At 38.9% G+C, this 23,951-nt stretch overlaps 4 protein-coding genes across 6 annotated transcripts; 2 read left to right on the plus strand and 2 right to left on the minus strand.

Annotated features, from left to right (window-relative positions):
- The first annotated feature begins 3 nt into the window (after positions 1-3).
- Positions 4-6,430, plus strand: LOC121731583 (DNA oxidative demethylase ALKBH2-like). The gene is made up of 4 exons (XM_042121075.1): positions 4-1,191; positions 1,331-1,510; positions 1,908-2,071; positions 6,253-6,430. The coding sequence occupies exons 1-4, from the start codon at positions 1,019-1,021 to the stop codon at positions 6,408-6,410; spliced, it is 675 nt and encodes a 224-aa protein (XP_041977009.1). The 5' UTR covers positions 4-1,018; the 3' UTR covers positions 6,411-6,430.
- LOC121731582 (tetratricopeptide repeat protein 30A) lies at positions 2,002-5,821 on the minus strand. Its single transcript, XM_042121074.1, has 2 exons — positions 5,690-5,821; positions 2,002-4,011 (listed from the first exon to the last, which is right to left on the minus strand). Exons 1-2 carry the CDS (start codon positions 5,741-5,743, stop codon positions 2,077-2,079), a joined length of 1,989 nt encoding a protein of 662 aa, XP_041977008.1. The 5' UTR covers positions 5,744-5,821; the 3' UTR covers positions 2,002-2,076.
- Positions 6,431-6,604: 174 nt separating the features above from the next.
- Positions 6,605-19,301, plus strand: LOC121731581 (rab5 GDP/GTP exchange factor). 3 transcript variants are annotated; one of them, XM_042121073.1, is made up of 10 exons: positions 6,605-6,796; positions 7,179-7,308; positions 10,407-10,583; positions 11,879-12,120; positions 13,931-14,040; positions 14,451-14,745; positions 15,179-15,289; positions 16,677-16,787; positions 17,804-17,938; positions 18,282-19,301. In XM_042121073.1, exons 2-10 carry the CDS (start codon positions 7,179-7,181, stop codon positions 19,212-19,214), a joined length of 2,244 nt encoding a protein of 747 aa, XP_041977007.1. In that variant the 5' UTR covers positions 6,605-6,796; the 3' UTR covers positions 19,215-19,301. The 3 variants fall into 3 exon arrangements, with proteins under 3 accessions (XP_041977007.1, XP_041977006.1, XP_041977005.1); XM_042121072.1 differs by lacking the exon at positions 6,605-6,796 and having other exon boundaries at positions 6,890-7,308; positions 10,407-10,587; positions 11,889-12,120; XM_042121071.1 differs by lacking the exon at positions 6,605-6,796 and having other exon boundaries at positions 6,890-7,308.
- Positions 19,302-20,886: 1,585 nt separating this feature from the next.
- Positions 20,887-23,205, minus strand: LOC121731737 (E3 ubiquitin-protein ligase SIAH1A-like). Its single transcript, XM_042121329.1, has one exon. The coding sequence runs from the start codon at positions 22,809-22,811 to the stop codon at positions 21,957-21,959; it is 855 nt and encodes a 284-aa protein (XP_041977263.1). The 5' UTR covers positions 22,812-23,205; the 3' UTR covers positions 20,887-21,956.
- Between the last annotated feature and the right edge of the window lie 746 nt (positions 23,206-23,951).

The following is a 23,951-nucleotide window of genomic DNA, read 5'->3' on the forward strand; positions in this document are numbered from 1 at the left end:
CATCATTATATTTTGTCTTAAAACTAAATATTTACTAAAACACCTTCATAAAAGTTCAAAAGAACCAAAATTTTTGTACAATGTTGTAAACCATATATTCCTCTATCTTATAATCGAATACCTAATGAAGGAGCGAAAGAAATTCGCCAAACTTGTTTTAGATCTTCAGCATGAAAAGAAAAACGAAAATAAAGTAGAGATAGTGGCAAAAAAAAGGTCAAATGTGAATGTCGAAGATGCTCAAAAACATGAAGATCAAAGTTTTTTTAAATCATACATTGAACTCTGTTGTGAGAATGCGATTTTAAGGTCATCTCTAGAGAAATTAGATAAAGAGAAGAAAATTATTGAAAACAATTTATTAAATATTATTACTCAGTAGCAACAATTTTACTGAGTAATAACAATGCACAATGATCTGAAAGTTTATTGCAGCAAGTTTATAGTATGTACCAAAGATGACCTGTTTAAAGAAGATATGAAGCTAGAGGTGCAACAATTTCTGGCCAAATCTCAGAAGACGACGTTCCATTCGGATACTAGTTATAGTATAAACTGCATAAGTAAAAATAGTTTCTTAAATGGACTTAGTTCGAGATCTATAATATATGAATACACTGAAAATTAATGACTTATGGCTTTCGGTGTATCGCATCATACGGCATATTATTACTTGTATTAAAAAAAAAGGCTATTTAATCTGTAAAGTTAAGAGTCTGTGGGTGAAGAAAATAACATTACTAAGTTGTCACTTGTCAAACTATTTAAAACATAACCTAAAACTATCTCCATACTCTCTCTTTACCTAAAACATAACCATGCATCGAGTATTTTGATTTTTGAAGGAGTTTTTGTTGGTTATTTACATATTTTATTTGTTCAATAACACAAAAATACTCAAAGTCACTTTAGTTTATCATCGAAGAAAATCTGGAACACAAGAGAATTCAGAAAATTTCATGAATACCCTCAATTGCGAATTCGGTCATAAAATTTAACGTCACAAGATTTAAATAATATGTCATCAGAATTGAAAACAATTGAAGCAAATGATATTTCTTGGAAGAAAATAGAAAATGAAGGACTGGACTTGGACTACGCAGTTCCCATCGCAAGATCTGTTGCAAATCGTATATTGAAGGAACTTAACGAAAACTTAGAATATTTTACAGGTGATTTGGCAAAAATTAAGTAAGTTCATTCTTATTAATTTCACAGTAAGTGTTACATAATTCTCTACCACTTAGGTGCAGTTTACGTTAAATTGGTTCATCGTAATTTTGGGACTTTGTTCGCCTCTTAAGTAAGTATGTACCGATAATATTTTTAGGGTTTTCGGTAAAGTATACCCATTGCCGCGGCAGCAGGTCGCATACGGCGATCCCGGCATCACTTACACATACTCCGGGCTGAAGGTGCCGGCGCTACCCTGGCCTGCGGTCGTACTGGAGCTACGAGACTTCCTTCATAAGATGACGGGCATAAAATACGATTTCGTACTAGTCAATAAGTAAGTTGTTAGACTGGTATTTTCTATAAGACATGCATTATTATAATATAAATCCGCCAAAGAATTTTGACACTTAATCTATTTTATCCTTTGTCTGATTTGTTTTGCTTATATTCATTCTAATAAAAAGGGAAAAGAATTAATAAGGTACTTAATGTATCTAAAAGGAAGACAAGCTCTTATTTTAGTACATTTATTCAGGCAAATCATATTGACAATAACCTTATCTACTATTGTCCTTCATCTCGAGAGTTTGTTTTGCTTATTTTCGCAACTTCCGCGTTATATTATATCTTAAATATTTATTGAAACGAAAGCGGAAATGGACTTTTCGTGTCCTTAACATATAATTCGATACTTTGTTAATCATTTCTCCTTTATTTAACTATTCTTTTAGATATAGAAATGGCAAGGACCACATGGGTGAACACAGGGATAACGAGCCCGATCTCGATACAAACTATCCTATTGCGTCCATATCATTCGGGGAGGAGAGGCCGTTTGTGTTGAAGCACAAAGACGCACGAAAACCTGGACCTAACAAAAGACAAATTCCATCAGGTGACTTATTTTAAATCTTCGTACTTGTTAATGGTTACAGAGCTGTCGATGCTCCTCAACTTGTAGAACATATAGCGCAGCAATCTTGCCTCGTACGTGACCGTCTGTTTGGCCTTGTTGTTGGCGTCGTCCTCGTGGATCGGAGTCTCTATGACGGTACTCACGTGCCGGCCGTAAGTCTCGCATCCCTCTAGAAAGTGCAGACATTCCTTTATAGTGTTATCCTTCACGACGATTAAATGTTTCGAAAGATTTTCTAGAAACGATAGGAAACATCTCTTGGCGTAGTACCAAGTATCTGTGCCCAGTCGCTTATTGAACGGCTCTATAGACTTTATAACTCTCGATATACCGAATTCGTAATTTCCCTTCGCGCAATAGAGAGTTCCAATCACCAAGTTAACGATGCACAAGTGGTAAAACTTCTTCTGCGGGTCCTCGAAAATCTGCTGCTCCTCTTCTTTTTCTATCTTGCGCATTATATCTTCGGCTTCTTCGTTTTGGGAGGTCATGATATAGGAGACGCACAAATTTGCCAGAACAACAGCGCTGACATCTAAAATATTGTCGTACTGCTTTTTGACTATGGGTTCATAAAAATTTGCCGCTTCTTTGTACTTATTTTCCTGCATGAACAGCACGTGGGCGACGTTTAGACGCCAAACATCAGATTCGTTGCAGAATTCCACTGACTTTCGAAATATCTTCTCGACTTGGCTGTAATCCTCCATGTCCCAATATATCTTAGCTTGAGCCATTACCACTGGAATGTATCTTTCTAAAGCTTCTTCGTACTCCATGACGGCCTTTTTCACTTGATCGTTGTCACCCTGAGATCGACTGTCTTGAACCACTTTCGTCAATTTTCTTAGTTGCTCCGCATGCTTTGAAGCGATGTCCTCGTACTTTTGAAATGCTTCCTCTGGAGCGGTTTGGCTCGTTATGATAGCATCTAAATAGTCGTACAAATACGGCGTCAAATATTTGTAAGTAAATTGTGCGTTCTCTGCTAAAATATCTGCAGCCAAATCGTAGTATTCGAATTTACAGTACAGAAGCAACAAGTTAGCGAAAGTTTCAGAGGGGAAAGGATCTAGCTGCAGCAAAAAGTGTAGCTTTTCAAAACTGTCGTTCGGTTTGGTATCTATCGATGTCAACGCTATGTTATGTAGAGTTATTGCGTCCAATTCGTGCTCGTGACGAGGCGGCATGTCTGATAGAGCTTCTCTTGCCGCTTCATAATTCTTTAATTGAAATTCAATCGCCGCCTTCAGATTAAACACCTCTGTGAGGGCAGTTTCGTGCAGAGTTAAGGTGTTACCCACCGACTTCACTTCCGAGGTGTCAGCCTGCATTCCTACTGCTAATTCGGGATGATCTCTAATGCCCCTTTCGATAACTAGAGTAATATGCTTTAAGGCTTGAGGATACTCCTTCAGCCTGAAGTAGCATAAAGCTACATTGTAGTGAAGATGTGCGTTGAAACCCAAGATATTTAAACTTCTTGAGAACTTTTGTAACGCTTCTTCGAACTGATTCTCTTTGTACAGCAAACATCCAAGATTTATGTCTTTCTCGGGATCGTCGCCCGGAAACGAATCCACGAATGCTTTCGCTGTAATAGTATCGTCCTCTCCATATTTGATAGCTGCTTGTAGTTTGATGACTTTCTTCTCTAAGTCCGGCGCCGTTATTTGTAAAGTGTTCTTGTAGGCCTCGTCAAACATCGACGCTTCGTACAGTGCTTGTGCAAAGTACAGTTTGTATTCGGGTACATCTGGGTGCATGGCAGATAGTTTTTCATAGCAGTTTGCAGCCTCTACGAAGGACTGAGTTCTGAAATAGCAGTACCCCAGTAGAGATAGGCCGGCCCTATTGGAGTTAAAGTTGCTTGCGTCGTTTAGTGCCTTTATGGCGTCATCGAACCTCGCATCTTTTATCTGTAATAATATTTGTCTTGTTTTAATAATATGATTTAATTTCGATTAAAATTTCCACAAAAGAAGCCACAAAGTAAATACAGCAGGGAGATATAACGTCATTCGAAGAAAACTCATTATCAAAATCATAACCAGTAACAGTTTTCTAAATTAAATAGTAACATAATAAGTATTTAAAATGATAGATGCAGTTGTTTTCAACTTAATTCCTATATTTTCTGGCTCGTTCCGACAGTCATAAACATTACGTAAATGTTTGTTTGGGCTTAATTTTCCTAACGATACATTAATGAGTTATGATGGAAATAATATTTGCATAGGGCTCATTCATGTCATAAATTATTTCTACCTGAGCTAGGGCAGAGTAGGTACCCTGAGGTGCGAGCAGTTTTAGCAATAAACATAATATTTTGTAAATATGAAGATAACTCCTAGAAGACTGACCTAAATACCGCATCGGTAATGTAAACCTATCGAAATACTATCGAATAACTTCTACTACGAAATCATGAAGTCGATAAACTTTTAAGCCAATAACAAAACTATAGTATGGAGGATCTATCAGAACGTGTGTGGGCTTATAATTGGTATTGTGCAATAATGTTACAAGTTGCAAATACAGCAGTGTGTTGAACATGTGGGCAACGTATGGTCGCAGACAATGCAAAAACAATGCAGACAAACTTTGCACAACTTCACATAAGTAGGTACATGATGCAGTTGATAACACAATAGTATAATTATTTTACTACGACACGTGTATCTTGTTATATCCATGGTTATAAACAAGACTGATGAAGTTGACCGAACCCCGCAACGGTAGCGGATTTCGCTGCTTCTTTTCAAACGACTTCATGGTCAACAGGAAGCAATGAATTTGAGTGTGCTGATTACGCTAATATTTAACACGCGTGAGGTGCGTGGTTCAAGCTTGTCATATTATGCGATTTGCATCGTTGTGGTGCAATGGAGTTAAAGAATACTGGAGTGAAGCATTGCATCGAAAGCCGAATCAAGGCTAGTTTCAAGAACTGCCGCAGTAACCTAAGATACCCCTGACCACTAAAACCTTGGTAACTCTGGCATAGTCCTAAACATTCAAGGTTCAGCTAATGATAATTATAGAATTAAAGTGGCACTTGAGCTGCTCCTTGTACCAAAAGTGGAGGAGAGTTATCGGGCTTCTGATAGCCATTGTATTACATCATTACATCATTAGACTTACAGCCGAACGCATAGAAATCAGAATGCATAAAATCATATTTAAGTATTTACAATTTACAGAAACGTTACAACTTGCCGCCAAATTGTAGTGGAATTATTAGACTTCCCGTTACCTCTTTCCTTATTTTACACCGGTTTTCTATGAGACTATTTATTCGTAGGAGTCGACCCATTCTTACAAAAAATAGGTCTTCCATGTAAAAACTGAGGTAATATTGATTTAAGAGATTATTAAGTTGATAACAACATTGTGATACTGTCGTGAAGATTAAGTATAATTGCATTTTTATCTTTGATATCGCTATTTGCCGTTGGACTAGTAACGGATCGCATTTTTTGGTAACGACGCACCTGATAGATAACTTGGTTCGTTTATCAGTTACGTCTTTGTTTCCTTAAAGCTCGATATTTAATAAGTTATTTATGGTGCTTAGAACTTTTAACCATGGCTTACCATCATATAAATTGTTTTGGTGTATTGTCCATCTGTTATTTGTAAATAATCCATCTCAATCGAGATATTGAATTTACCAGTTGACAACTAAAACCAAAGTTCATGTTTGAAACTCTGTAGCTTTGGTAACCAAATGCCATCTCCATTTTGATACAGTACACTGACCTCCATTCACCTCCATGTTTAATGGAGGTTATATAGTGATAGGTAGGTACAGTACCTATGCAGTACCTTCATTAATTTGTAGTTGATTTTTAGGGATGGTTTTTGATGACCACGTAGGAATGGGTTGCGAACTTGCGATTGAAATACATTTCTGTATAAGTACTTTGATCTACATTTTAAACTCTTATTTAATGACGTAATAAATTAAATTTATAGCTAGATATGGGTCATAAGTAGTCATAATTACTCATAGTAATAAATGTACGATCAAGATTATTGAATTAGTGTCGAGGTGTAACTAGAACGAACATGAACTACAGCTATAAGTAGCATACGTCTTCGAGATAAAAAATAATAAGACAAAGATATTAATTAATATTATTTTGTGTGGTTTCCAGTTACCGTTAAATTAGAACATGGAAGTGTTCTTTTAATGAACCCCCCGACGAACGATATTTGGTACCACTCGTTGCCGGCGAGAAAGAAGCTTTTGGGAGCTCGTATAAACCTTACTTTTAGAAAAATGAATACTAAAAACTCATTTGTTTGTAGCTAATAAATTAGATTTTAATGTTATTTGTTTTTCTTTTTAACCTTTTCTTTTTAGCCCTAATTTGTAGATTTAAACTGAATACGCCTATTTTTTTGTCTGTGGGTAGAGCAAATGTCAATACCTCCATGAAATGTCATTTATTGACAGTGACAATTAAAAAAATATGTGATATGTCAAAAGTCAATCACAAATGGGAAAATGGCCAATTTTTTTTAGAATATTTCATGTTTTTTTCCTATTTAAATTCCAAATAAATTAGTCATTTCAATTAGTTTATCGAAAATATATTACAAATGAGTGTTAGTGACTTGTAGTACATAATGTTATGTATAATAATATGTATTAACAAACCAAACTGATCGTGAGCCATGAAAAACTAAGTACAAAAGGTAAGAGCGATAATATTTTAATCTTCGTATCGTTTATACGAGACAATAACTTTAGCGTCTATCTATGTACTCAAGTATATTAATGATAAGGAGTAGGCTATATAACTACGAGAGCCGTTGAACGGTCGTCGTTGTGCCTGCGATTTGCGATGAAACGCAAGCTTTTCGTGATACTCGATATTATTAAATTTCTACGACTATGGGCTGAAATTTCCCTGGAGTCTCTTTTCGGGCGGCTCTTCGAGTGCAGAGTACTAAAAATAACATCCTAAACGAGAGAGGAATCGGCCGAAACCTGGTTTTTATACTACTCAATTTGGTGACAATGTGGTACGGTCACAATTTACAAAGATCTTACAAGTATATGATTTTTGCGTCCAAGATGCCGTCGCTGAGGATCGACCAGAGCGATTTGAAATGCAAGAATGGCTGTGTGTACTACGGCAACCCACAGTGGCAGGGCTACTGCTCGGAATGCTTCCGCAAACAGCAACAGAGACAAAGGAGGGCAGGTAAAGAAATTACTTTCTAATTCACAGTAATAATAAACAATAGGGTAAAATAAGTATCAATCCCCAAGCTGCAGCCGGCTGCCACATAACAGTTGAAAATCTATTGTGTCTGCGATACACACGATGGAGGTGTTAAATTATATTGACAAATTTTACAATTTGAGACATAGTTATTATAATTTAATTAGTGTTCTCATTTGATAAGATCTAAGTTAATTTACAAAAATATTTACTGTCTGATTTCCAAGTCATATCTGTTCAATGACATAGATACTACAAACAAACACAAACAAAAATGAAAATATAATATACAATTTATACATGATGAATATCAGTTATCAAATAATAAGTTTTATCAAATTGTGTACAATTACCACCTGTCACAATGTTTTTGCATAAGATTATAGTCATAGTAAAAGGAAGGGAAGTAGTTATCTTCATACAAAGCCACCGCGCGCGGCTTGTATGTGTGCGCCATAGTATCAATGCGTCGCCACACGGCACACAACAAAATCTCGGCCAGTTTTACTAGGCTGGTACAGCCGAGATTTTGTTGTGTGCCGTACGTGGCGACACATTGATACTATGCCGCAAACATTCAAGCCATGCGTGGTGCCTTTGTATGAAGATAACTTACTTCCCCTCCTTTTACTATGTTATAGTTGTCACTTTTTACATTCTGTTTGTGCATTTAATTGCGGAAACAGTCAATTTTGCTGCAATTAAAAGTCAGCCTATGTCATTTTCTGTGGTGTACTTTATATCTGTCTCAAACATTTTTGAAACTGGTTCTGCGATTGTCAGCTTCTTGAATGTAAATAATTAAAGTCTCTTATTAACATGGACAAATCGATGTAATCAGGGACTAGGTTACAGTTTATCTTGAATCTATGAATCTTATCACTTCACAAATCTAATCAGTGTTATAACATCTAGCTGTAACAGAACAAAGAGCAGGTTCTGTGACCTCCACGGAGATCTGATCACAGATAGGGAGGCGTCCGGGACTAGTAGACTGAACCTTTGCTCAGCCTTTTTTTTATCACAAACTATCAGACAACCTTGAGATGTGTTATCGAATTCTAGCACTATACATGTAATGATTGAAGGATAAGGTCATAAAAATTGTTGTTTACTGATTGCAGGTCATTAGTTAATAGGAAACTAATTTAGGCATTGATAAACTTTTTATCACACTACAATTTTAATTTATTTTGATCAAAACGTAAACTAAGCTTAATGTGCTACCAATTTAAATTACATGTTTCAACTGCGACGCGTACTACGCGAGATGGCACATTAATTTGGTTGAGTTTCTTGCTAAAACAATTTTTGCTCACATTGAAATCGAAAGTAATTAACAATGTATCTACATATATTTAAAACCAGCTCTTGCCCGCGACTTCGTCCGCGTGGACTTCAGTTTATATAGCGCGCAATGTCAACAAAATTGGTGTCAAAAGCTTTTATAAAAAAACCAGGTACCAGACCCCTTAAATCAAAACAGCTTTGCAGTGTGCACATAATATTTCATTTTTTTTTAAATAAATTTTATATTTTATGCCAAATTTTAAAGCTTATTTAACCCCCAATTACACAACTTTACCCATAAACTATTTATCAGTGATAGGTTTCAGGTTACGTCACTGCATAGATAAAGTACTGAGTTATTTAATAACGTAAATAGAAATAACGATCGAAAAAATCGAAAATTGAATATAAGATGATACCACCTCTTATAGAAAGACTTTTGAACAAGCGTCAGCGCGATGTAGGAGACGCACGGCGCCATCTATTATGAATTTTTGGAACTAACTTAATTTGAACAAAAGGACATTGGGACCTTTAATATGGACAAAATACCCACGGCAAACACTAATGATTCATACCTTATTTTAAAGCCCGAGACTTCTACATGTACTGATTTAAAGCTCATTATTGTGGGGTATGGGAATATTAATTTTAAATTTTAAATTAAAAAAGTGACTCAATGTATCAGTTTTATATCAAAGTAAAATAATTATCATTACGGAAAGCACTTTGTTTCTTATAATAATAACAAAGAATGATTACATTTACTCTATTCACTATCTTTTTGTATAAAATCATGTCAAATATCTCAATAACGATGTAGGTGTTAAAGAAAAAAATGTGTCGTTTTTATGCACAAATCTTTATTAATATTAATCGTAACCCTCTCACCGCATTCCACGCCTAATATAATATGATGGTCTTAGGCACTGTGTATAAAATCTTAGTTAGTTACTAATATTATTGAGCATGAAAATGTGCAAAAACTAAAACATATTTTTGTCATTATCTCTACATTCCCATTACTTTATTAAAAAAAAAAAACTACACAGTTATAACTTATGCAAGGTTATCTAAAAATTAATATAAGTTTCATTCGTGTTTGCTGAATTTCGTAAAGCGGGTCATAAAGGTCCCAATGTCATTTACGCATTTTCACCCCCTTACAACCCTTTTTCCAGTTAAAAAGTAGCCTATGTCCTTTCTCAGGCTTTAGACTATCTGTATACAAAATTTCATTACAATCGGTTCGGTAGTTTTGGCGTGAAAGCGAGACAGACAGACAGACAGAGATTGTTCGGGGTTGGGATAGATAAACAAGAGATCAAAGAATATTCCTGTATTGCATAGATCAAAATATTACTAAAATAGGATATGAGATCGAGTCACGCGCTCGGTGAGATATCGCGTCGTGAACTGGATATGAGATCGACTTTCGCATTTATAATATTAGTATAGACTAAATACTCTATTGTTAATTTAATTATTCAATATATTTTATCAATTTTGCCTTTGTTTAAAATAGCTTTTAAACAACGAAATACAATAATAAGTGGAATAGTTGCCTACTATAATTTATGTATTAATGTGAAATCCATAGAGGAATTGTATGGCTGGTCTCTGGTGAAATCTAATCATAAAAGAATTTAAAATTGTAAGATTTGTGAGAATGCTCGGGAATGCCCACATACAAAGATACAAATCTGTAATTTTTTCTCCTCTATTGTTATATGTCTATAAAATAATGCCTTGGCTATTAGGTAATAACTTACCAATTTAATTTCCAGAGAAGGCGTCATCATCATCATCGTCTACCCTACCTAAGCCGGAGGCGAGGAAGGCGGAGCGCGGCATCAAGCTGACCAGCCACTCTTCCTTCTCCAAGTTCGAGGAGAAGCGCCTCAAGCAGAGCGACAAGAAGGGCAACCTGCTCAAGTTCAGCGTCTTCAAGAAGAGCAACGCTGGTGAGTTTCTTGCAAACCTTCAACAAGAGACCGTATTCCCTCTTAAAAGGCCCGCACTTGCAGCTCTTTTAATTTGCAAGTGGACATTGGCTACGTTAGTTGCTTTCCATCAGGTGGCCTGTTTGCTCGTTTGCCCCCTTAAATAAAAAAAATAGATCATACTGTATGCCTAGGCCGCAACATTCAAATTGCTGGTCCATACCAAAGGGGAATGGGATCTATGTGTATGTCGCAGCCGACTGGTTTAAATGGCCGTTTAATCAAACAGCTAGCCCTTTGACTGAACAACGCCATTCAATCACACGTCTAGTTTTTCTATTGAATATTTTAGTCGCTCAAAACGTTCAACGTCTAATTGAAGTAGTTTAGCGCGCACCGCTGCGGCGCTAGGTGCGTTTTATTTACAATATGGCGTCAACTAGCAGGTGTTTGTTGGTGTTTGTGGTTGTTTTTCGGAAAGAAAGTAGGTAATAAAAGTTACAAGTGTTATTAAAGAGACAAAAATTGTCGAGGCACATACGAGTGAATTAAAATTTCAACAAATATTCGAGGAGAAATTACGGGATTATGAAATGGATGGACTCAGCCTCCCCCGAAAGGGGGGTTCGCGGGGCACAGCCCCCCGTAAAAACAAAAACAAACACAATCCAGAAAGTCCAAAAGTTGGTTAGGTTAGGTTAGAACTTAGACCACAACACAGAGGGAGCCGAGCGAGCGCAGCGAGCGTGCTGCGGCAGCAGCCGGCGACAGCAGCCGGCGACCGCCTTTAAATAAAAGGGGGGCTCGGGGGGCATAGCCCCTCCCCCCCCCAAACAAAAACAGACCAGTTGGCTAAGCGTCGTCTAGCTGTAGTGTTGAACGTTGTAGTCAACAAGTCGGCTAAACGACGTATAGCCGTGTGATTGAATGGCGTTGTTCAGTCAAAAGGCTAGCTGTTTGATTGAACGGCTATTTAAACCAGTCGGCTGCGACATGTACACTGACGTAAAGTAGCCACCAACGATGTGTCACAGTCTAATCATGATCTGTCCACAAACACCGTCTGATCAGTGATCCACGAGTAGCGAGTCCCGCGACGCTACATTCATTACAAATCTTCGGAGTTCATGCGTCGAGAATACACGGGTCCTATTACCTATAGTAGGTATGCTCGGAAAATTAATTATTAAACACGTTATATTATAATAGATTATATTGCTCAGCTTCAAGACCAAGCAAAGTTTCTGTAGTAAATACTTAACCAGAAATATAAATTGAGACATAACCTAACCGTTTTAATAGGTCGTATGTTATAGGCGAGGTGAGCGAGGCGGGCGGGGGCGGGGGCGGGGTGGAGCGGCGCGCGGCGGAGTTCAAGGTGCCGGAGTCGGTGAATGTGGCGATGAAGCGCGAGTTCCGCGCGCGCTGGCCCCGCCTCCCCGCGGCGGCGGAGCGCGACGCGCGCGTGTTCGTGCACTCGCTTATCGTGGACGTGGTGCGCGCCGCGCCCGCTATGCCCGTCGACGACCTCGCCGAGCGTGTGCAGCGCCAATACCAGGTCAGCTGATATGTTTACGAGACACCTACATTTATTTATTTATTTCTTTATTAGACTCGCCAACAGCAAAACACAGAAATACATTTAAATATACTTAAACTAAAACATGCACTTATGTGTAAGCCAATTATAGGCGTGTACAGCATTCATTAAGGACAGTAGATATTATTTCTTAAATCTAATAACGATTACAAAGTAGTTTTAATTCTCGAAAACTGAAGTTTGAGTATTGTATTTGGTTAATTTGCTTTTCAAACTCTTACAGGAATCATTAAAAATATCTAGGTCCCTTACAGATGTGCAAGATTTATGTCCCACAGTAAAAATTTAACAGCGGATTGGTAAATGCAATGTTAAGTGACCAACGAGTGAATAACTATCAATTCGTTCATTCTTGTTATAAGGCGACGAAATTGCAATGTACAAGATTGATACGACATGTTTGCTGCAATGTGTCACTTTCTTCCTTATTAGTATAATAGTAGATAATGCGACCAAATTAAAATATCACTGATCGCATACATTTGTTACGCTATAATAGTTCTTCTTAATTTACCAGGTTAATAATTATTATCTGCCAAAGCTGAAAACATGAATCATAATACAAACTTTTATTTACATATTTCGGTTTGGTAATTTTGATACAAGTTAGTATATTTGCAATATCAAGGAAAATCCGAAGGCTGAATTTTTGACACAGTGAAAATAAATAATTATGCATAACTATGAAAATAATTAATAATAAGGACGTAGCGGAAACATGGCGGAAAGACTCAAAAGTCAAAACAGATTCTTTTATTGATATTGCATATTATTGTCTTTGAAAGTTGTTATTTTGACTCATATAACAGCCTGTCAAATATTTAACGGACCTCCACAGCAGGAATTAAATTTAACACCGTGTTAGGTGATTTAACAGGACATTAGGGCATGGTGGAACGCTCGATAGCTCTAACAGGCTTTATTTATTTAACATTGCTTGATGAAACTGGGTCTTAGGGAATTGAAGTAAAGAATTTATATAAGATGAAAACCTCCTCTATCTTTTCAAAACAAAAAAGAACCAGTTTAATCTGCTAGATTTTTTACAAAAAGCCATTAATAAAAAAATACACAATTTTTTTTCTTAAACTTTGGTTTTTCTATGTTAAAGTCCACGAAATTTATAACATATTGCCTATGTAAGCAGTCCACAAGTTTAGCTATCAAATGAGACCTTTTTTAATCTTCATAGGATATTTACATGAGAAGTACTGGTCAGATTAGTGTGAAAGCCCGAGAAAAACTAAAATGGCTGCCATTTTACAACCGTGAGACAGAGAAAAAATTTGAGAACCAATTTGTCGATAAAATATGCCATAGATCATGACATTAAAGGATCGGACACCGGTGTCGGGACACATTGTATACTTATATAATTCGAATCTCGGAATCGGTTCCAACGATTTTCATGAAATTTAGTATACATGTATAGGGGTTTTCGGGGGTGATAAATCGATCTAGCTAGGAATAATTTTTAGAAAATGACATTTTATTCGTGTTTTATCGAATACCGAGCAAAGCTCGGTCAAATAGCTAGTTATTTATTATAGTCGAATGAGAAACTTTCTCCTTTTTTAAAGTCGCTTAAAACCCGGCTGTTTTAAAACACCAGAACCTTAAAAACAATTCACAGAGTACGTCAAAATAAACAAACCCGACTTTACTAGTTTTTACTGACAGAAAATAATAATTACTACTGTATATTGTCATACTCAAGTCCCAAAAAAGCATTTTTTGTCTTCTATAACCGACGTATTTATCGTTGTAGCGATTCATCAAGTACATGGACACGACGCCGCACTTCGCGGCCGCGGACGCGGACACGCGCGAGCAGGTCGTCGACTGGGCCGAGGAGCACGCCATGGGCTTCCTGCACGAGTATGTAATAAAATAACTAATAATATTATAATCCACTATAATTGACCAGGCGCTGAACTTCATATTGACTTAAATATTCATTGTTTTAGCATTAATATTAATTATATCACAAATCACTACTTTAAAATGACCACCGTTTAGATCATTCAATCCACACTCTCTCCATCCTATGTCAACATGTTTTTTTTTGAGGTCGATACAAGTGTAAAGTCGGTATAACATTAATACTCATCCACAGAGGAATTTCGTGGCACCAACCCCAACCACATCGTTCAATTTATGAGCAGCATTAGGTTGGGGACGGTACTCTAATGCGAAGCAGTCACAGATCCTCAAGGGTCGCAGTCACATCAGGGCTACGTGACCTGCATTCAGCACAAAAAAAATAACATGAATGTTTCGTGTGTCAGGTTGCCGGGCGTGGTGTTCTCGCCGGCGGGCACGGGCGACGAGCGCGCGGACCGGGCGCTGGCGGAGCGCGTGGCGGCGCTGGGCTGGGTGGGGGCGGCGGCGCTGGGCTGCCGGGTGGGCGGGGCTGGGCCGCTGTACGGGGGCGTGGCGGCGCTGCTCGACGTGGACGGCGTGCCCGCCCCCGCCGCCAAGCTGCGCGCCGTCACCCGCGCCGCCCGACACGCCCTCGAGCTAGCCGCGCCCCCCGACCGCCCCGCCTCCGCTGACGACCTGCTGCCTGCACTCATATTCACCGTATGTTTCATTCTTATACATCGATGTACGCCGATACAATAAGTATAAAAATACTGAATGTGTAAAAAGATGAGATCATAAATGATTCAACAGATCTTAATGTCGTTTTCAATTGTAGTGTTATTAATTATTATATTTTTATTATAGTTGAATAGTAATCGATGATTTAAGAGAAAGATTTAAAAACTGAAGTGTTTTTTCGGGGAAATAAAATACTCGGTACATTTCCCGCTTTAAAAAGTAGTCTTAAGTATACTATGTCATATAATATTTTCGTGGTTTACTTTGTGTCTGTCTTTAAAACATTTTAATATAATTTATTACATTAAAATCGGTAAAGAACGTTTAGAGCCCATTTGACGTAAACGATCATCGAACAAACCTCTTTCTGATGGTATAACAATTTTATGATAAAAACATTGTTTCAACATAGGTGTTGAAGGCGAACCCGCCGCGTCTGGTGAGCAACATCAACTTCGTGACGCGGTTCACGCGCGCGCAGCGGCTCATGACGGGCGAGGCCGGATACTACTTCACTAACCTGGTAACATTATTACATTCGTTTAAAACTATTCACCTTCTTCTTTACTAAAATAACCTATACATTATTATTTATTAATCATCTATTTATTCATTAAAATCAGAAAAGTGATTTAGGTAGGACCTGTGGAAATTACATTTTGCCGTAAGCGGGTGAAACTCGCGCGTGTCGAGTCCAAAAATTATATAGTGTTTTTGATAGTATAGTGTTTTTAAAATCCTTCAGAATCGCTAACCTGCGGGATTAAAAAGGTCACATAGCAATTCCTCTCAATCAATTCAGCAAATGAATTGTCAAAACTGTCAAACTGACAAATGTCAAATTGGTACGAATTGCTAAAGTGCGACAAGGCTTTAAATGAACGTGGGCAGGGGCGCTGCTGGTGAAGAACTGTCAAAAATGACGTTTTTGTATAATGGCAGCGTTAGTTCCTTTTTTCGCTACGTTAATTTAAAGCATTGTCGAGCTGTATACATGAATAGGCTTGATGACTATTTTTTTTTTCTTATTGGTAATTGAACGACTCTTAAAAAATAGAAACATCGCTGAAAGAATGACTTTGATAGCTTAAAAATTCACCTAGATATGACAATTTTAACATCTCATAAAATAGACCTGCCCGAAACGCTCCATACAAAGTGCTACGAAAGACTGACGTCACTCTTTCGTAGTTTGTATGCATCGGGCGAGAACTTTGTTCGATAGGTATATTAAATATTGCGTTTATGAAAGTGGTCTAATAACAAAAGTTGCTTTTAATTGCATAAGTTATCGAATGGTATACAAATATTAAGAAATATAATTGAAAAAAAAAATCGACTTGATTATCAAACTTTGAAGGCGCATAACAAAAAAAATACAAATGCTATCGAGCTGAAATTTTGGGAACACTTATTTTTTATCGTGATTTCTTTATTTTATTAACAAAATTCACTAATCTATGACCTTGTCATCAACCCTATTGCAAGCAGACTTGCATTTTGCGATTTAAAAAAAATGAATCATATTATGATTCATAATGTGATTCTCCAAAGCGACCATTTTAGCCCCCCTGAACGTGGTCAGGCGAAGCGATTCTATTGGTTTCAAAAAGCACATTTCTCGCAACGTAGCTCCGGGTCCAGTAAAGTTTTTAGCAGTTTTGTACAGACCACTGAACCTATTGTATCAATTTTCGGACCATCAAAGAAATTGATTCATAGACAGTTGACGGACCTACGTCATTTGGTCGGCTTATGTCAATTCAATGTTAGTTGTGACTTGTGATCGGTCTGACGGGTTTGACTTAACGCGACCAAATTACTTAGGTCCGCCATCTGACTATAAAGTAGGAAGCAACTTCTCTGAACCTGGCTTATGTGTGACATGTCGTGTGTCCATTCTGCGACAGTGCTGCGCGGTGTCGTTCATCGAGAACCTGACGGCGGAGTCTCTGGGCATGGCGCAGGCGGAGTTCGACAGCTACATGGCCATGCCCGCCTCCATCGGCGGCAGCGCCTGGGTAATAAGGCTTGTGTTATATGAAGGTGCCCTCACCGCGACCACTCTCGTCACTCGTGTAATGTAACATTATAGATTCGACCATTACATTACAGTTTACACAAATAACTCTCTGACTGACGAGCATTTACGTGTAATGTAACATTTAGTGTCTAAACACGCTAGGCCGAAGTTACGCGGCGTAAATTCCGCATGATTACGCCCGCAATGTATTTTAAGTTACCGATGACACACTATTCATAAATGGCTTCAAAGTAATAAGGCCGCCTTTGTTTACATGTCTGATTTACCAATAATTGTTGTTTATATTTAAGTATTTTTGTAATTTTTGTGCACAATAAAGTGTATTTGTTTGTTTGTATTCGCGTTCCGTCCGTATTTTGTATGCGTTTGACATTGCGGACGTAATCATGCGGAATTTACGCCGCGTAACTTCGGCCTAGTGTGTTTAGACACTAAAGATTCGACTAAGCATTACATTACAATACTACCTCCCTAACTGACGAGCATTCCCGTTAATGTAACATTCGACTTTGAGTAAGATAATATTACATAATATTACATAATGTAAGATAACGTAAGATAAAATTACAAGGTGCGCACTGCGCATTGCTCGGAACTGCTCCATCACTGATGGACTCGACCTTGTAACGTTACATTACAAGTGAATGATCCCGGGAGCCATGCCATTTCAAATCTAGGAAACACTAAGGTTCTTTTGACCAAAGTCGTAACCTCGTCGTAACTAACGCCGCCATTTTAAAACATGTATATTTAAATGTATAATTTTGCATTGGTTAAGTAAAAGTAAAAACTAATGTTATTTTGTTATTTCGAGTGACGGCTGTGTCGCATTAAATTATTCATACATAGGTTATTTAGGCCACAGATAACATTCTGTGGCATATGAACTTAATTTTTGCTATTACATTTTAATTACAAAAAAAAGGTTGTTATTTATTGTCTAATTGTGTTGATTCTTGGACTTGTAATTTAGTTCGCAATACATTGTCATAGGCGGCGACGCTGTCGCTGTGCGGCGCGACGCACGAGGCGGAGGAGCTGCGGGCGCGCGCGGATGCGCTGGCGGCAGAGCTGCCCCCTCTGCTCGCCGCTGCCGACAGACTCGCCGACACGGCTAACACCTTCGAGGTGAGCCCTGAGGGGGGACTTTAGAGTAAGGACACCGAACGTACGGCGCCGAAAGTACAGCGGCAAACCGACCACCTGTCGCCTGATATGTATGCAAAATACATCAAATGCGTAACTGAAAAAATCGCCCGACGGAAGGTTACGCGCTACGCCGAACGCGGCGTAAATTACGCTGATGTGTGATAGAGAACTTGAAATACATTGCTAGAGTATTGAGACGAAGTTCGGCCCCGTACGTTTCGCAATTGTGTCACGACTCACGACACTTATGTGATAAGTTGATAACAAACACAATAGGGACAATGGATTATTTTTGTTCTTACCTAAAATAAATTAATTTTAGGAGGAGATCACGAAGAAGGTGCAGGCTGTTGTGTCCCGCACGCCGCTCACCATAAAGCCGCGGCGCGAGATCCCGCGCCTGGGCGCCCCCCTCACCGCCGCGCTCGTCGACCTCACCCCCGCTCCCGCGCCCCCGCCGGAGCTCCCCGCACCCCCCGCGCCCGCCGCACCGCTTTTCCGGGACCGGACCGACGTCGCCGAGTACCTCCTCCTCGAGAGGAGCCCGCCCGAGTCCCCGCGCCGCGTGAAGCCGGCCGGCTCGTTCGAGCTGCTGACGCCGTCGCCGCTCGGCTTCGCGTTCGACTCCAAGTCGCTCGACGAGCCCGCGACGCCGGACGAGTTCGGGGCGGAGGCGCCGGGGCTCGCAGACGTCAACTACGACCTCGACCTGTCCGACCTCAGCGCCGACGCCAGCCTGGCCGACGACCCGCCGCCCGCGCCGCGCCCCCCCGACCCGCGCGCCGCCCGCGCCTTAGCGCAAGTCCTGGAGAAGTTCGACGAGTTTAGCCTCGTCGACGATAGGGCCAGGGAGGCGTCCGACTCCTTCGAGATAGTTCCACGGGCGGAGCGGGGGCCGGACCCGTTCAGCCCGGAGCGGCCGGCGCGGGATCCCTTCAGCCCGGTGCAGCGGGAGCCCGATCCTTTCAGCCCGGTGCGACAGGAACTGGATCCGTTCGAAGCTATGCAGGCGCAGACGGATCCGTTCAAAACTGTGCAGTCGCAGCCGGATCCTTTTAATCCCGTGCAGTCGCAACTCTTTGAGCCGGATCCGTTTAAACCGGTGCATTCCGAGCCGGATCCGTTCAGCCCGGTCCAGGAGCAGCCGGATCCGTTCAGCCCGACGGTGCGGTCGCCGTCGCTGCTGGACGGCGCGCCGGCCGCCGCCTGCCTGCTGCCCGCTCCGCTGCAGCCGCAGACCGGCGCCAAGCCCTGAGCACCGACACCCTATCCTAAGCTAAATTATTAATGAATATGTTATAACTTGAAATATATGAGTAAATAAAATATGTGTCCTGCATTATCTAAACTTGTTTTTAAGTAAGGATTTACGCCGTTAATAATAAAAACAATAAATATTTACATGGCTCATAACTGATAAGTCCGTGGTGCTTTTTTAGCCATGCCATCAAAGACAGCTGCAAACCTTGCGTTGTAATAATTAATGACTTGTTTTTACTGTGAAGAGGAGTCCACACCGCCGTTTTTCCATACAAACGTTGTCCCCTGTTTCCTCCCTGGATAATGCCGGTAGAGTTATGATTTTTTCCTGAATATCTATGGCCACTATTAGCATGTCCCTATGTTTTCTTTTTTTTCATAATTTTATTATTAAAAAAGATAAGTCCAAAAACCCAAAAAAATGGCCAGATTTTCCTCTGTGTTCAAACACCCAGAAAACAAAACTGGCAAGAATATACAAAAAAAAAAAAAAAAAACAGGAACACAGTTCAAGCCTTTCTTTAATTCTTAATGAAAAAAGTACTTAAATCGGTTAAGTTTTGGAGAAGGAATCAGCGGACAACGAATCGAAGATTTTCTGTTCTTTTATTAGAACTTTTGTCGTATTGTCTCTATCGCGCTCTGCGGTGGGAGACTTGAGATTGGTGAGACAGCAATACATTTTCAAATTCTCTCGCCCCTGGTGTAGCCTCTTAATAGTTAGCAGCTTGACCTTATCTTCAGGGCGGAAAACAGTCTTCACACTCTGTTAGGAAATTCGTTCTCATTTTAGGGCATTCGACAGAAACTACATTAAATACTTTATAAAATTTATTTTAACCAGTATCTATAAACTCAGTATTACCTAACTTCAAAATAAGTGAAGAATCCTAAATAAAATAATGCTATACGCCAAACGAATATTGATCGGAAATTAAAGTACACCTAAAGTTAAGTAACGTGGGTCTCGTATAAATTATATTAGAACTAACAATTTCAATAGTGTAGTATGTACGCCGCTCTTATTCATATGCAAATATACAAGTATGTAACGCTATGTAGCGAAGCGCGGCTGCCACATATCGTAAGTCCGTCGACCGTCTCGATGCCAGATAATATTCGAGGAAATAAGAGATCTCGTGAAAGAGCATCCCATCCATGTTATCCTTTCTGTTGACATTTAAAATACAGCCAATATATTTGTGAAATACTCGCAGGTTTCTTTGGCAAACTACCTTCAAACAATGAAGTAGCTTATATACAATCATCATCATGTCTCCAGAATATTACATCAAAATCTCTGTGGTAACGTTCATACATGTAAATCATTTTTACTTCTATAAGTACAAAGTTTTTGGACAAATAGGCAATTTAATAATATCATTGTTAATTTATTTACACTTTAATGATTAAACATTGCTTATTTTCACAACTCCTACATGCCATAGCAACTTTTTCTGAAAATTACACACTGCTGACAATATTCCATTATTAAAATTTTGTTTGTTATTATTTTTAGCAATATTCCGCGAAATAAAGCTCAACCTTTGGGTAAATGAGTGAGTGTACCTATGCATAGGCATGTGCACAGCACCTCCTTCCTCTCCCACACTGCCAATGCGTACACTCGCATGCAAGAACCTGCAAACACCACCACCACACAAGCAATAATGTTGGCAAATCCGTGCAAGGCCCCTCACCACCATGCAGGTTGAACACCTCAATATTCCATTATTTTTAGAGATGGTTCCTATAGTATTTCGTAGATACATATATGCTGAAATTATGTCTGAACCTTCCTTGGGTTTAGTATCCAATATCCATATACAGTATATAATTTCACCACATTTTTTAAACTATAGAATAAACATCCATACATTTGGCAACATGTCCTGCATGGTAAGGTATAGTAAAACTCTGAAGAGGTGGATATCACCATTGCCATTTGGGATCTTTTTGGAAAATTAAAAATCTTTTTTAGATGAAATAAATACTTAAAGAATCCCGCACATTTGACAATACATTTCTAAATCAGTCGTATAGTTAAGAGCTACAGTGATATAATATTATCACTGTTACAAATCATAATACATCCTTAATTTAATATAATCACTTGTATATACATATCATTTATCATTATTTGTTCGTTTGGAATAACTGGTGGCATAAATCAAATTTTCTGAAACCGTTCCAGCTGCCTACAAAAATTATAACATTTTCACTCTAGCTTTCGTGTGCTTGATGTATTCTTAAATTCTTAATTACAATTCCATTAAAATAATTTATTACACAACCTAAGACAACAAAAACTACAAGATACAAACGAAAAGTATTCAGCTTTTAAAATTATCTTCATCATTGTAGTCATTGTTATGAGACACAGTAGAATTTTTCACAGAATATTTACTTGTGAACACCTATTATGTATTGATAAAAAGTAATATTTGACAATTTGAAGTTCTTGCAACACATGATGAACCAGCCGAGTGTACTGCCACATTTTGAGAGATGTGGAAAATGTCCCAAATTAATATTCCACCATAGTTTTTTGACTACTAAAATTATATCACTAAAATTGAACACACCTTTAAATACAATAAAATAGAAGTAAGAAAGTGTTTGTTGGCTCACAAATCACAATCATGATAAACATATTGGTATGAATGCATTTCCACAAAAATATTCCACTAAATTTTATAATTTATTGAGTTCTAATCCTGTTTCTACTGAGCGGACCTTACATGCTGTTGGTACGTAAAATTGTGACATTTATACCGAGGTTGCCGTTGTCTGCGAACAGCTGAGCTAAAGACGTATCAAATACTAGGCAATCCGAGTTCATAATGGCAGAGGAGACTCCCTCATGTATGGAGCGCGGCATGGCCTCCCACGTCAATCTTCGACTGTGACCATTCAGCTCTAATCGATATGCGAAGTTCTCAGCTTCCTTGCGAGATCCTATGAGTTGAACTATAGCAAAAAATTGCTGGTGGCCATCAAACTTTTCTTGCTTTTCCAATACTAACATGAAGTGGTGATTGAAGCAGGACTGCATCATGACCCAGTCCACCGCTCCGGGGAGATTAATGTCGGTGGCCAGGAACACGATGTCCTCTCCTTGTAATGTAGTGATGCTCTTGTGGGACATCATCAGGTGAGGCATGACCTGGTCAAGGCCCCCCTGCCATTTGCACGAAGCTCCGGGGCACGGACACGAGTACGGTCTGAATTCGCAGGCCTCCTCGTGCTCGGCTTTCTCTGTGTGAACTAGGGTGACGGTGCAGCCGGTGTTGGAATGTTTGCACGGGAACATAACATTGCTGGCTACTTTTTCCATTGCGAGATTCCGGATGTTTCCCAGGGGTCCGCGGCACGTCGGACAGCAGGACAGCTTCGGCCGGCAGCTGGAGCACACGAGGTGCCCGCTCTGACACTGCAGGATCGGCGGCAGGATGTAGTCGAAACACACCGGGCACTCGAACAGCGACGCTAGATCAGAAGACATCGCGGTGGGGACGTTGACGAGTGCGGCCACTCCAGGGATAGCACAACTGGAACCGCTCGCTCCGCGTCTCTTGTTGTTTGTGCTCATGACACCGTCACCAGCGAGTGAGCACAGTTGATCGCGGATCAACTAAATTTGTACTTCGCGTGGCAGTTAACTATGTCAGGCGACCCGAATCATTTGTATCCTTCTACCGTAGACTCTTTTCGTCTGTTTATAATATCGAGAAAAGATTCCATCACAGTTTTGGAGGCCAATGTTTAATTTTCTAATGCTAGTTTTGTTATAAATTAGTTATTCATAATGTTTATTTTACAGTTTAGGGACTCACTAGACACAAATTAGATTATATTTTCAGATAAAATCGGATATTTGATCATTACGAACCTTCTAGTTTTTGACAATAGGATAAGATTAGCAAAAGATCAGTCGTAAATTCACTGACAAGGCAAGCAAATTGTATTCAATTCTATTTTTTTTTTGTGACAAAGTGACAACACACTGACAGAGTGTGAACCACAGATTAGTGTGAACACGCCACAGATAACAGTTAAGTCAAGTCATAGACTAAAAGTAGTCCGAAAGAAAACAAAAAATATATTATCTGTCTTTGGGTAATGCTTCGATTGACCAAGAAGTTAAAAAAAAACAAGCGCCTATTCGGAAAACACCATTGACTTTTATAAGTGGACGCGGTCACGCGGCATAATGGTCTCTACCAAATCAAAATGCCGCACAGTGGTCCGAAATCGCTAAATAGTAGACATTCGCAAAAAAGATCGATTTTGATGTGGAAAAAAATACCATCCGATAGATTTTAAGAGGAGTAACAATAAATCATTATTAAGTTTTTTATAAAAATGTATATTTAAGGTGAAAAAAAATAATTACGAAAATGTTGTATGGGAAAGAATATATAATTTAAAATAGATTTTTTGCAAAAACAACTAAGTCATTCTGGTCCATTTTTGAAACAGGTAAAGTTCTAGTGGTATGTAAGGTTTAGAAAAAAAAATACGAAAATTTACGTGCAGCCTTTTGCAGTAGAGGGGTTCAAAATTTTAAAATAATTTTACTAACTTTTTAGGTGTGAAAAAAATACTATTCGAAAGATTTCTTAAAGAGTAACAATAAATCCTTATTAAGTTTTTTATAAAATTGTATTTTTTAAGGTGGAAAAAAATAATTACTAAAATGTTGTATGGGACGGAATCTATAAATAGATTT

This window comes from Aricia agestis, chromosome 11 (assembly GCF_905147365.1).
Source record: "Aricia agestis chromosome 11, ilAriAges1.1, whole genome shotgun sequence".
NCBI lineage: Eukaryota > Metazoa > Arthropoda > Insecta > Lepidoptera > Lycaenidae > Aricia > Aricia agestis.

Excerpts from the sequence above, each read along its gene's own strand:
- LOC121731583 (XM_042121075.1), top strand. The coding sequence starts at position 1,019 with ATGTCATCAGAATTGAAAACAATTGAAGCAAATGATATTTCTTGGAAG. Across the intron at positions 1,192-1,330 it reads GGTGATTTGGCAAAAATTAA|GGTTTTCGGTAAAGTATACC; the intron begins GTAAGTTCATTC and ends TAATATTTTTAG. Across the intron at positions 2,072-6,252 it reads CAAAAGACAAATTCCATCAG|TTACCGTTAAATTAGAACAT; the intron begins GTGACTTATTTT and ends TGTGGTTTCCAG.
- LOC121731581 (XM_042121071.1), top strand. The coding sequence starts at position 7,122 with ATGTGGTACGGTCACAATTTACAAAGATCTTACAAGTATATGATTTTT. Across the intron at positions 10,584-11,878 it reads CTTCAAGAAGAGCAACGCTG|GCGAGGTGAGCGAGGCGGGC; the intron begins GTGAGTTTCTTG and ends CGTATGTTATAG. Across the intron at positions 15,290-16,676 it reads GATACTACTTCACTAACCTG|TGCTGCGCGGTGTCGTTCAT; the intron begins GTAACATTATTA and ends ATTCTGCGACAG.
- LOC121731582 (XM_042121074.1), bottom strand. The coding sequence starts at position 5,743 with ATGGATTATTTACAAATAACAGATGGACAATACACCAAAACAATTTAT. Across the intron at positions 4,012-5,689 it reads CCAAAACAATTTATATGATG|ATAAAAGATGCGAGGTTCGA; the intron begins GTAAGCCATGGT and ends ATATTATTACAG.
- LOC121731737 (XM_042121329.1), bottom strand. The coding sequence starts at position 22,811 with ATGAGCACAAACAACAAGAGACGCGGAGCGAGCGGTTCCAGTTGTGCT.